General features: G+C 37.9%; 1 protein-coding gene across 1 annotated transcript in view; it reads left to right on the top strand.

Moving 5' to 3' along the window:
• Nucleotides 1-4,241, top strand: part of STRN3 (striatin 3) — a 57,189-nt gene extending 52,948 nt beyond the window's left edge. Inside the window, exons 15-18 of the mRNA XM_088529244.1 lie at nucleotides 33-173; nucleotides 371-478; nucleotides 2,556-2,642; nucleotides 2,783-4,241. Coding sequence (XP_088385370.1) covers nucleotides 33-173; nucleotides 371-478; nucleotides 2,556-2,642; nucleotides 2,783-2,952 — 506 coding nt within the window. The 3' untranslated portion in view covers nucleotides 2,953-4,241. The remainder of the gene's footprint in view (nucleotides 1-32; nucleotides 174-370; nucleotides 479-2,555; nucleotides 2,643-2,782) is intronic.
• Nucleotides 4,242-12,259: the final 8,018 nt, after the last annotated feature.

The following is a 12,259-nucleotide window of genomic DNA, read 5'->3' as shown; positions in this document are numbered from 1 at the left end:
TTCTTAAAGCTTTTTTTCTCCCTGCTTTTTAGAGCATGGAATACCTACATCGGTTGACTTTATAGGTTGTGACCCTGCTCATATGGTTACATCTTTTAACACTGGCAGCACAGTCATTTATGATTTAGAAACATCACAGTCTGTTGTAATGCTATCATCACAGATAGAATCTGGTAAGCGAAGCCTTACATTTTAAATATCTATCTTAGGTGGAGTACATTTATCCAAACTTTATTTTATATAATTAAAGTGCTTTTTAATGAAACTTTAGTAAATGTAAATAAGGTAAAGGGTATTGATAAATAGATCTCCTTTTGGCTTTTTATCCTTCCTTTAAGACAGATAAAAATCCGTATTTGTTTACTTTCAGGTGTACAATCAAATAACCATATTAACAGGGTAGTAAGTCATCCCACGCTTCCTGTAACTATTACAGCTCATGAAGATAGACACATCAAATTTTTTGACAATAAAACAGGTAAGGCTAAAGAACCTGATTTTCATGTTCAAAATAAATATGTTAAAAAATAAATATATTTAAAGAAAATCTGAATGGTCACAGGGAGAATGCATTGTTCAAAACTTACCGTTGGTCAAGACTTTGATTTATCACTGTAGTTTTACATAGGTATCACTCCTGCCAGAAAGTACACTCTCAAAACAAGCAAAGATGATTGAGGGACAAGAAGGTCCTCTTAAATTTGACAAGTGCAAATTTACAAAATACTTCTGACTTTTCTTTTCTAGCCTTCACAATTCCCATTCTTTTAACTCTTAAGTATGTATCAGTTATGTTTTCAGACTGTCAGTAGTAAAGACCATTTCATGTTTTGGTCAAAGAATGGCTTTCAATTCATTTTAGACATAGAAGCTCATGTTAAACTTGAGTAGCTAATTAAATTTATAAAACAGAAGCAGTTCTGGAAAAGAGAAACTGAAAAAAGTGCATAGGGAAAAATGCACAGCCTATCATGACCAAAGCTGGAATATTAAGAACATCAGCTTTCTATGTTCATGAGTCACCTCCTGCATGCTATGCTGGCATAGTTTGTTAAAGTCTTTAAGTACTTCGTAAGAACATCTACACCAACTCACCTTCTGGGCATTTTGTTTGTTTAGTAAAAAGGCCAGGTACTATTTTATCACTTCTAACTTGCCATAAATGTGCATGCATTTGGATTGTGACCGCTTTGAAGTGTTTAAAATTATTACCAATGTCTTTTTGGTAATAAACGATGATTACTCTGTATTGATCAGTAGTGGATTGGGGTCCTGGACTGATCAGTAGTGGATGATGTTCAACACACTGGGCAGGATATATTATGTTGGCAGTTTACTTATGTTCCTTCACTTGGGTTAGTAAAGGTGAAGGCTGACTGTGAAGATTTGTAGATCTTAATAGACTGAGAGTTAAATTTAATTCAGAGTAGATACATGTAATCAATGCATAGGTGGGAAAAAGAAACTTCATAAACACTGAGCCTACTGTTGCTAGTTAAGAAAAGACCTTGGAGCTTTAAGAAAAGGATGAAAAAGTCTGTTAAGTACTTATTCACAAAAGGAAAATTAATGTGAATGTTAGGGAATAAAGGAATAAGCAGAAGAATCACTGTTAATGCCATTTGAATGAATTCTGGGTGTTTCTACATACATGCTCTTTGTTTTAAAAAATAGTCACAACAAAATGGTCAAGCTTTTTTTAAAAGGATCAGAGATCCTCAGTAGCTTCTAGAGGAGAAATGACTGAAGACGCTTAAGACTCTTAAGTAAAGATACAACCAAGAAGATGTTGGTCATAGTTTTATAACATTTGTTACTAGTTGTGTTTTCCAGCATTACGCCTGAGGTTCAGGTGACACCCCCAACAAGTGACAGGCTCAAAAGCAGCAAGAGGTGGTTCTTCAAATAATGTGCATCTAAGCTTTGGAGCTCATTGTCATAAAATGCTAAGGAGTAGTATAGGTTCCAGGAAAAAATGGGAAGATCACTGAAAAGAAGTGCATTAAGAGTGTTGAATGAAGAGATAGCCTTTCTTGTTCAGGAAAGAATCAAACTGTAAATTATTAGAAGCTAGAGAATATTTTAGGCAGGTGTCACTTACAGTTACGCCGCTTTGATTTCTGCTCTGGTCATTGACTAATCACTGCTCTCACCAGTGCTAAGTTAATTTGGCCCTTTCGTATGACTCAGTAAATCTGCTTTTGTGAGTCTTGTCAACACTGCAGTCTAGTGGGCAGATCACGGGACCTTTAATGGACGAAGAATTCGGGTCGTTGCCCAGTCATTTTAGGATCGATTCTGGTGTTCTTGCTACAGTTGACAGGCTGCTTGGATTAAGAGTGTTTATAATGTGAAGGCCTTTTTGGAAGTTATGTCATTTATTTGTTTATACAGGAACCCACAGCTGAAACTTATTAAATTATAATAGAGTTGCAGCATTAGAATATCCTTGGAATCTAAGTAACTGTGTTATTCTATATTGCACTGAACATTTAATGTGAGTATTATTTTTAAATTGTTCTTCCCAGGAAATTCACTATTTATTTTGCTTTTAGGTAAAATGATCCATTCTATGGTTGCGCACTTGGATGCTGTCACAAGTCTAGCTGTAGATCCTAATGGAATCTATTTAATGTCTGGAAGTAAGAGTTTTGTGTTTTTCGCTTCCCCGCCCCCCCTTCCTTCTTCTGTGTGCTGTATAGATTTTGTTTTAATAGTGCATTAATGTGTCTTTAAAAAATAAAAATTTTGCCTTTTTTTTCCCCCCCCTCTCTCTACACAGGCCATGATTGTTCCATTAGATTATGGAATTTGGACAGCAAGACATGTGTGCAAGAAATAACAGCTCATAGGAAAAAGCTGGATGAATCCATTTACGATGTAGCATTTCATCCATCAAAAGCATATATTGCCAGTGCAGGAGCTGATGCCCTTGCCAAAGTGTTTGTGTGACATAGCAGAACCAGCCTGCAGCATAATAGCAGGTCTGTTTGGACAAAAAAGAGGGAATGCGTCACTGCCATCAATGATAAGGTTACCAATAAGACACTACATCTGATCTGCCTGGGTGAAGGCTCTTATGTGGGGCAGGTTTAAGTTGGTGAAAAGTCACCACGTCTTGAATAACGTCAGGCTCATTCATTTAACTGTAATTACTGTATTTGGGGGGGTGGGGCAAATTAAAAACAGAAAAAAAAACAAAAATAGAAAAACAGTATTTGTAGCCTTGACTGGATATGAACTGAGCGTATGTCTGTTCTTTAGGTGTCTTTAAGCAAACGTGGAGTCTGATTTTACAAAAGACTTTTATTTTGGACTCTGTGTGCTGCCTTAGGGTTAGGAATGTGGTGCTCTTGTGGGGGGAAGTGAGCTCCAAGAGTAGCTTTCTTTTCATCTCTTAGTAATCTTCTGTTTATCAGTTGAATGCCACAGATTCCCCTTTTAAACTTTTATTTTGCTTTAAAGAAAAGGAAATTTAACTTAAAATATTTTAGCATTAGTTGCACAAAACGTTTGGATAAAATTCTAGTTTTTATAAGTCTTTTTATATATTTAGCCTGTCACAACAGTGCTCAAGATTGTATTGATAATGTTTTTCTGCATTATAGAACCCTAAAACACAGAGATCTCACTGACCCGCTGCCGTGTAACCACACTCTTCCCTTCTTTTGCCTAATACAGCTCAGCTAAGTCCTTGCATAAGGATGCTAGTTCGTCATCATCGCATAACTGTCTTCATAAATAAAGGACTGTAAAGCGTGTTCAAATGAAACACAGAGGGGTTAACACCCCCGATGAACTCTTAAAAATAAAAAAAAATAATCTTGGCATCCTATCACTATGTGATATTTTGTACATCTTACTGTATTTACGAGTTTATTTATCAAGGATTACCCATCTTGCTAATGGCCTATTGTTATTTATTTCACTTTTTGTTGGTCTTTATATCCTTTTATGTAGTGTGTTAAAGGGCCCTGTATATCTATTATGGCACTCTTTGAACAGTCTAAAATAGACAAAAACGGGACATTTCATAATTCTAAAGTTGCAAACCAAGAATTTCTGTTTTTCCTCTGGTTAAGTACTGGAGTGGATTTGATTCCAAAAAACAATCTTGTTTCAGAACTTTTGGAGTGAAAAATATTTTTATTTGCGTTTCAAATAGAATACAAAAGTAGTTGATTCAAGATTCATAAATCTGCTGTGTTTGGAATAGTTATTCCCTGCTTTTATTTTATTTTCAGATGTGCTTCAGTTTATGGTGTAACTAAAGATTTTGTTTGTGTAATGCATGATTAATACAATAAAGTATTTTTTCTAGTCTTCCACAAAACTTTTCTGATCAGTTTGCGAGTTTTGATGAGTTTTGTAAGGTTTCTGTTTTACAAACTATGAATCAGCAAATTTTTAAGATTGTACCACATAGCAAAAGTACAGCTGTTGAAAAATAATGTATATAAAATGCATATAATAAATATTAAATGGTGTACCTGTATGTTACTGTTGGCTACATTATTTTGTATTGCACAGTTTAAAAGTGTCATTCTACAAGTTACCAAATGAGGTCTAAATTAATCATAGCAAAATGGTCATTTGTTTATTATACTTACAAGCTGCTTTGCTTTTGGAAAATTGTAATGGATGTCTGGATGTCAAAAAACTGTTTAGTTTAAAGCAGCAATACCCACATATAAGAACATGTTTCCACAATATTTTAAAACCTCTTCTTTACAAGAACAACTTGAAAATTGCTGATGTATTTATAGAGCCTTTTTAGAAAGGTAATCACAGTGATTTTCAGATATCTGTGTATATGAGGCAATTGTCAAGTGAGTTAGGACCCAAAAAGGTTGCCCTCATTTTGAACTGTTATTGGCTCATTGTTTTGAATCTAGAAATATTCATTTTTATATGCTTAAAAATTGTCTGTGTGTTAAATGTGCTCTATCAACCTTTATCCATTTATTTATGAGAATTTCTTCTGCATTAAAGATGTGTAAGAATTGCGGCGTTTTTGGAAAAGACAAAGCTATAGGTTACTGTTTAGCAACTACTTGTGATGAGCCACTCTTCCTGAGAGCATATCAGCAGAAACAGAATACTGCAATGAGTCTTAGGTTTTCATGCAAAATTAGTCTTTATGAGTAAGTTACCATAATCTGGAACATGTTCCTGTAAGTGGTTCAAACTATATTGTTCCACGTGAGTTTCCAGTTTAGCAGTGAGAATGTATCTCATGTCATCTCATGTCAAGCAAATTGGACTTTTTTAAAAAAGCAGGGAGAGAGGGAGAGTTCATGCCCAGGGTAGACTGAATACTGCAGTTATATTCTGAAATGAATTTTGTTTTAGTAATGATATTACATCATCTTAAATGTGGTACAGGAAATTTTGATTGTATAGAAATTAGAAAATTTTTCCCTTACCATGAAGATCAAGGTGAGGCCTTTCACTAATTACTTGTAGGACACTAAGACTTTACTTCTTCTTTTAAAAGTAACATTCAGCTGACTTGCACTTTCATTCTTTCCCGTCTAAAGCCTTCAACTAATCAACAGGCAAGAGAGTGTATTTGAATTTTATTGGAAGTAATTTCATAACTGCCTTTTCTGAAGCCAAACTTTGTTTCTGGCAGCTTTTCCAGACTGCTACATTTTAATGCTTAAATGAAATGTGATTGTTTAATAAACATTGCCATGCATAACATTTACCTTTTTTTGGAATTGTATTAAAATTGAAATGGAAAAAACAAAAATACTTGCTTATTTTCCTTAATTGAAATCTCATGGTTATTTAGTGCCCTCATACACAGTGGATCAAATGCTTTAGCTAGGCTTCAATTACTGAGCTTTGACAACAATCTCAGTTTACTTTAGTGTGGTGTATATCCTCTGCTTCTTTAGAAGAGCTGTAAACTAGTGGTAAAAAAAATGGATCTTCTTTAGACTGTTTAAAACATGGAAGGACTGATTTCCTCCTGTTGCCTAAGGGACTTGTATTTGAAACCTGAATGTAAAGCTAAGTATGTATGTATGATTGCTACTGTTCTTGGGGCACGAGCAGTGCAGCAGGCTGCCTGCTGCGCTTGCTTGGATTGCAGGGGCTGCGGCAGCTACCGCTGCGTGAGCAGCAGGTCTGCAGCATGTGCTCCAGCTGGAGGAAGGACCAGCGAGGCGCTCTTTACTAATGGCAAATGGTTCTGTTTCATGTTCCCCAGCAGGGATCTAAGCTATTGACATGGGATTCCTCACTAACGATAACGTTAACATCTTTAAAATATCCAGCTGAGATACTAAGAAGTTTTAACTGTTCAGCTGCATGGAACTGTCTTCAATGGCGTGGAGAGTATCTGCAGTGTTGTGTTGATCAATGTGTGCTGTGAACAGTTTTCCCTCCTTTTAAAATTGGCTCAAATAAATGGGTTTTCTACAGGATTAATCCCTCTCTAAAGGACTGGTGCTGTAAGTCTTTATGTAAATTCGTAAAACTAGGAGACTGTAGCTGTCAAGTTAATAGTGAATTTACCCTAACTGAAGATAGGGAGATAGCTGCCGTGTGGCTTAAATGTCTTTATTTAAACTGAGTTTTGATAGCAGCTGATCTCTTTGAAGTCCAAATGGAGTTAATCCTTTGAAAAGTGATTTTTTTTAAGTGACTTTTACATAGTTTGTGAATTTGCTCATTTTATTGTAAATAAATCTATCATAAGATATATAGTCCCTTAAAGCAGAATATTTACCTTCAAAAAGGCACTGGACACCTTAAACTAGATGTTTCATTTGCTACATCAGAAGCATTTGCGTCTGCACTATCTTGGTTATACCAAGGAGCCCTTTCAGCAGAAGGGAGAAGATTCTGCAGTACGTTCTCCATGCATATTTACTTTTGGCCTCGTGATGCATGCACACACACCACCACCAAAACAACAACAAATGCCATCCATTATTCTTCGTAAACAGTTTTTCAACATAAGTGAGACGCTTTTACAGCTGCATATTTTTATAGTACCATGCTACAGCATGCTAGTCAAGCTTAAGCCTTGCCTCTGCCTTAGCTTATAAATAAATAAACGCCCTCTCCCGCGCAGGTGCCCTGGGTGCTGCCCCAGGTCAACGGCCGCTCTGAGCCCGCGCGCGAGCTCTCTAACGGTCGCTCTAACGGCCGCTCTAACGGCCGCCGGCGCGTGCTGGGGGCTGCGCTCCCACGTGCAGCGCAGCGCTGCAGCCCGGCGGGGGCGGAGGGGACTCGGGGGCCGAGGACGAGCGGCAAGCGGTGAGTAGCGAGGGCGAACGGGAAGCTCCGTAGCGCCGCCCGCTGTCTGAATTCAGTTTGGATTTTAAAATCCCCCCAGGGAAGGGCGCCGTTGTCCCTGGGCCGCCGCGGCGGCGATACCGGCGCGCCTGCTGGGAGCTGCCGCTTGTTTGTTGCGGAGCCCCAGGCTGAGCTAGCGCGTGGGTTGTGGAGGCTGGGCGGGACGGAGAGGGGCCGGAGCCGCTGGTGCTGCCCGGCTGCGCCCAGGGGCTCCTCCATCCGAGCCGGAGAGTTGCGGCGATTTGATCTTTCCGTCTGCGATCGACTGACCGCTGGCTAAAAGGGGTTGCGTAGTGCCAGTAGTTTCTTGTTGGTTGCAGCGATTAAAAGAAAAATAGATTTGTTTCCTATTTAGATTTGTTTCCTATTATTTCAGAGGTTTTTTTCTCAGCTGCAGCTTTTCAATATCTTGAAATAGGTGGCTTTCTTTTTGTTGCTTTTAGTAAATGTGTGTTTTTGCTTTGTTTTGCTTTGTTTTTCCTATTTAAACTTGTGTGAGGAGAAGGCACCCTAGTTTATAAGGGGCATTTAAAACCCGCACCTCTGTCACCCTTGCATCTTGGTGGGCGTAAAGAGCCGGCCCAGGCAGGAGGCAAGGAAGCTGCTGGTGGTGTCCCAGTGTTCCCAGGACGGAGTGGCTGCTCCCGATGGTGATTGCTGGTGGCAGCGATGCAAACGCAGAAGCTCCTGCAGGTACCCTGAGCACAGCTGTTTTCTGCCCAAAGTGGCAATATGTGGATGTTTGTGCTATGGCTCTATTTTGCGAGATATCTGATACTCCTGAGAATTGTGTGTGACCTTAGGTTCACCCCCTGGATTGCCTGCGTTGGAGTTTTTCTGTGTTACTTAATAGTAACATTGCATGTTGATGACTAGCACATTTCTTTAAATAACATTCACTATTACTGTATTGAAACTAGTTCTTCACGTAATATGAGCTATAGTTTAGCTTCCTGAATTACCCTTTTGCTTTTGATAACTCAGCTGACTGATTCCATCCCTCAATCCAAAAAAATAGTAGTTTGTTGTTAAGATGATTTAGCTAATATTTAGGGGGGGTTGTTTGTTTTTCTATATAAAAATAAGTTTCTTAAGGACCAGCGATATTTCCAGCAGTCTCTGGGGGTTTAATATAGGACTGTTTCCATATGGCATATTCAGTACTTCTGCTAGAAACTTTTTTTTTCAGCAGTTATTTGTGTTAAAAGAGGCAATTGGATGTGGTTTTCTTTGAATTGTATCTCATCTGTACCTAGATCTGAGTAAATCAGATCATTGGTGAGCAGTGTCTTTGTTCGTGTTTCCAGTACTAGCGTGCCACACCAGCCAGTTCTGTTATGTTGCTCAGCTGGCTCCTTCTTGCGACTGGAATTAGGAGTTCAGCACAACAAAGTTGTGTATTTTGTCTGATTTACAGTATTGAGATGGGAGAAAGTTTCTGTCTCTCTCTCTTGTTCTTGAGTAAATGAATAATATACTATGTGAGAAGTGTCAGAGACATCCTAAAATCACTTATTTCTGAATTTGATTTTGTTTTAAAACAAAAAGATTTTTACGGTGTAGTATGTTTGATTTTGTGTTTAATGAACATTTAAAGTCATAGTAAATTAGTAGATGATTGTTTCCCCCCGTAATTCAAGTTATTTCATTCCTAAACTTTGCCAGTCTTTGCTCTGACTTCTGACTGTGTAGTCTTTTACTTGTATTCTTTGGCAGAAAATTGTCTGTCATCTTTGTAATCTGATCACATTCACCAGGGCAGAAAAATACTTTTTATCCATTTGTGTATATTCTACCATAGCCTGATTACTGTTAAGTAGTAAAGGCCATATCTATCCTCAGTGGAAGCTGGGAAAACATTTAATGAGCATTTGCAAACAAGGGCAGCAATGCTGGATTCTCATGCCCGGCTTTTAGGGGCTGATCCAGGGTGAAGTTCAGCTGTAAATTCAGCTATGTTCTGTGAGAGCGCGGCGCTCAAGGCGGCTGGCTTCCAGGAAAGTGCCCGAGGGGTGTTGTGACACTTCTTTGCAGCAAAGCAGCACTGCTACCTGCTCCTTTTGGGTTGTAGTAAACACCTTGTCTCTTCAGGAGGCTTATCTCTAGTTCTTGAAGGTAGCTCGAATTTAGGCATGAGATATGTGCCAAACTGTACAAACTGGGGCAGTTTTTGCCAGTGTCCAGGAGCTGAATGTTACATTGCTTTGTAGTACTGCCCTGTGCTGGACTCAAAGAGCTCATTCTGACAAAGCCCTGGATGTGCCCTGCGGCTGCTGCTCTCTCCTGCCAAAGTTGCCCTGACAGTCATCCACCCCAGAGCCAGTGCCCTTCCTCACATCATCCACTGCTTCCTGTTGGTCAGCAGCACTCCAAATAAATGGAATGACACCTAACTCTTACTTTTCTTTGAATTGCCTTGAAGTAGCTGTTTCTGTGGTACAGAAACATACTTGTTCTATTTAGGGTTTTCTTCTGTATAGCTGAAATGTTTTATAAAGGTAGTAAATACCTTTGTTTCCTTGGTAGTGGAACAATTACTGATTTGCTGAAGATTACCTAGCAAACCACTGTCAAAACAAAGGATAGAACATCCAGTAAGCTATTACATCAGCACTTTTATCACAGGCACTGAAAAATACTGACATATCTTCATCTCTCGGTGAAAATGCAGGTCCTAGATTAACTAACACACAAAATGTAAGGGTTCTGACAGCAAAAATCTATTTCTAGATTGATACCTAAATTTATTTTCAATGTTTACAATATGTTCCCTCATGCTGCCTAATTATTGGTTAGTGAAGAATTTCTATGTATTGAAAGTAATATCTGGCAATAGCACTACTATTTTCCTTGCTGTGTCAGAGTTTGTTATGAGGAGATGGCTAGAGCTCAACTAACTCTGCTAAGATTTGCATTTCTGGGATGTAAAGAAGTGCAGTAAATACACAGCATTCATTTCTATTTAGGCACAAGTAAATGTAAATAAATTTTAGAGTAATAAAAACCCTTACTAAAATAAATACCCTTCAGGCAAAGAAATTGGCTCATGATCAACAACACCTCACTAACAAAACGTGGTTGTTTGAAAGAAAATTTTGATTCTAATGAGATTAAACGTATAGTGGGCAGTTTTCCTGAAACAAGCAATTAAACCTTTAGCCTGCCAGTTTTCGGGACCAATTGTTCCTTCAGCTGAAGCCAGAGGTAAAGTTCCTGCCAAAGCCAAAGAGAACAGAGAATGTCTGCACCAACTGATGGGCATCCATAACTGGAAAAACTACTCATAGTTAAATTGCAGGCTGTTCAGTGGGAGCTGCCATATACTTCATGTCTATATTTGAAGGGCAGTCGCTTTTAAGCTGTTCAAGCGTTTTCTACCTCTGCTTCTCAGAAAAACAACAGTATTTACTGTCCAAGGTCCAAACCAATGCCAGACTGATTTATTCTGTTCGGGTGGAGAATCCAAGTCTCTAGTTCCAGATAGTTTTCCAAAGAAGACCAACTTGAACTTACACCAGCGTAGCCAGGCCTTCTGTGTTACGTGAGCACACGTGGGAGACATTTTCTGTCAGTATTATGGCTTCAATGCTTTCTGAAGCTGTTTCCTTTGAGCCAAATTAAAGGAAGGAAAGTATTGGAGGGAAAAAAAAAAAAACACACACAGAATTACTGCCTTTAGAAAGCAGTGACTTTGGTAGAGTTTGGTAAACACAGTGATTTGTCCCACTAAAAAAACAGTGGCCTAAAATCAGGGCTTAAAATGTTGCCATCACTTCTGTTTTTCAGGACAGAGATGTAAATACAATATTTGCATTGTATGGGGACATAGTAGAGGAGAAGATATATGTGACAACACTAATATGAAATGCAAACAGCAGTAATTAAGAACAGCTGCCAAACCTATTGTTTTGATGAAACTATTGTTCTTCCTATGTGCCAATCCTCCCCTGCTCCTCTTTCCCCCTGCCCTCCCAAATGCTATGTTAGTTACAAAGAAGTACAGTTTGCTTTTGATGGAAATATTTTCTTGGTTATTACATAACTCCTCTTGAACGTAGGAGTTTGTTGAGTAGGAACTTCTTTTTTCTTCCTCAATTCAAGGATTAAAGCTAGTATAGAGTAAAGCAAAGATCACATAAACCTAACTTATTCAAGCTGCTACCTAGGAATCATCATTAAAAAACTTTTATATCACAGCATATTAAAATAGCTGCAATTCCAGCTTTCTTGCAGTGTGTATACTTCTGTAAAAGGTTTTAGTTCAATGAATTACATTTTTGCACAAACTTGATATTGCATATGAATTTATACAGCAATACTGAATACTGTATCTATAAACACATAACAAAATTAAGGTTAGCATTCGATAGAAAAATACACGGCATCCTCAACATTCATGTTTAGTGTAATATATAGCCAGTCATAAGTTATTAAAAATACACTACAAAAGCCTGATAAATATGATCCCTTCTTTACCATTCACAACTACTGAGAATTTTACAATCAATATCACAAAAAATGCAACCAAAGAAAACCTTCCATTGGTAACTGAATGGGAAAGTGCTGCTTTGTTTACTACTGTATATTTTACTTGCAAAAAAAAATTTAAAATACATAAATTTAAGTCCATTATTCTCTCTCTAACTCAGTGAATTACTGCATCATTTTAACCACATACAAACTGATGTAAAAATATCAACCCATTACCAGGTATATGTAAAGCTTTTTCAAGAAAACTGTTTTTGTCATCTTCAGAAAACTTCACACACATTTAGAAAGGTTTTTACTAGCATTAGAAAATTGTTATTCTGTGAGTTACTGATTCCCGCCTATGTCTCTGCCTACTTTTTTGTCTTCTTGGCATCTAAGTAATCAGATACAAACCAGTTAAATTTCAAGGCTTAAGATAATTTTGGATTTCAATTTAAATGCTTTTGAGTTTCCAGTA

Source organism: Tinamus guttatus, unplaced genomic scaffold, assembly GCF_059628265.1.
Source record: "Tinamus guttatus ecotype Peru unplaced genomic scaffold, ASM5962826v1 Tinamus_guttatus_pri_ptg000327l, whole genome shotgun sequence".
Classification (NCBI taxonomy): Eukaryota; Metazoa; Chordata; class Aves; order Tinamiformes; family Tinamidae; genus Tinamus; species Tinamus guttatus.
The sequence above is the reverse complement of the archived record's forward strand: the minus strand, read 5'-3'. Positions and strand labels throughout refer to the sequence as shown.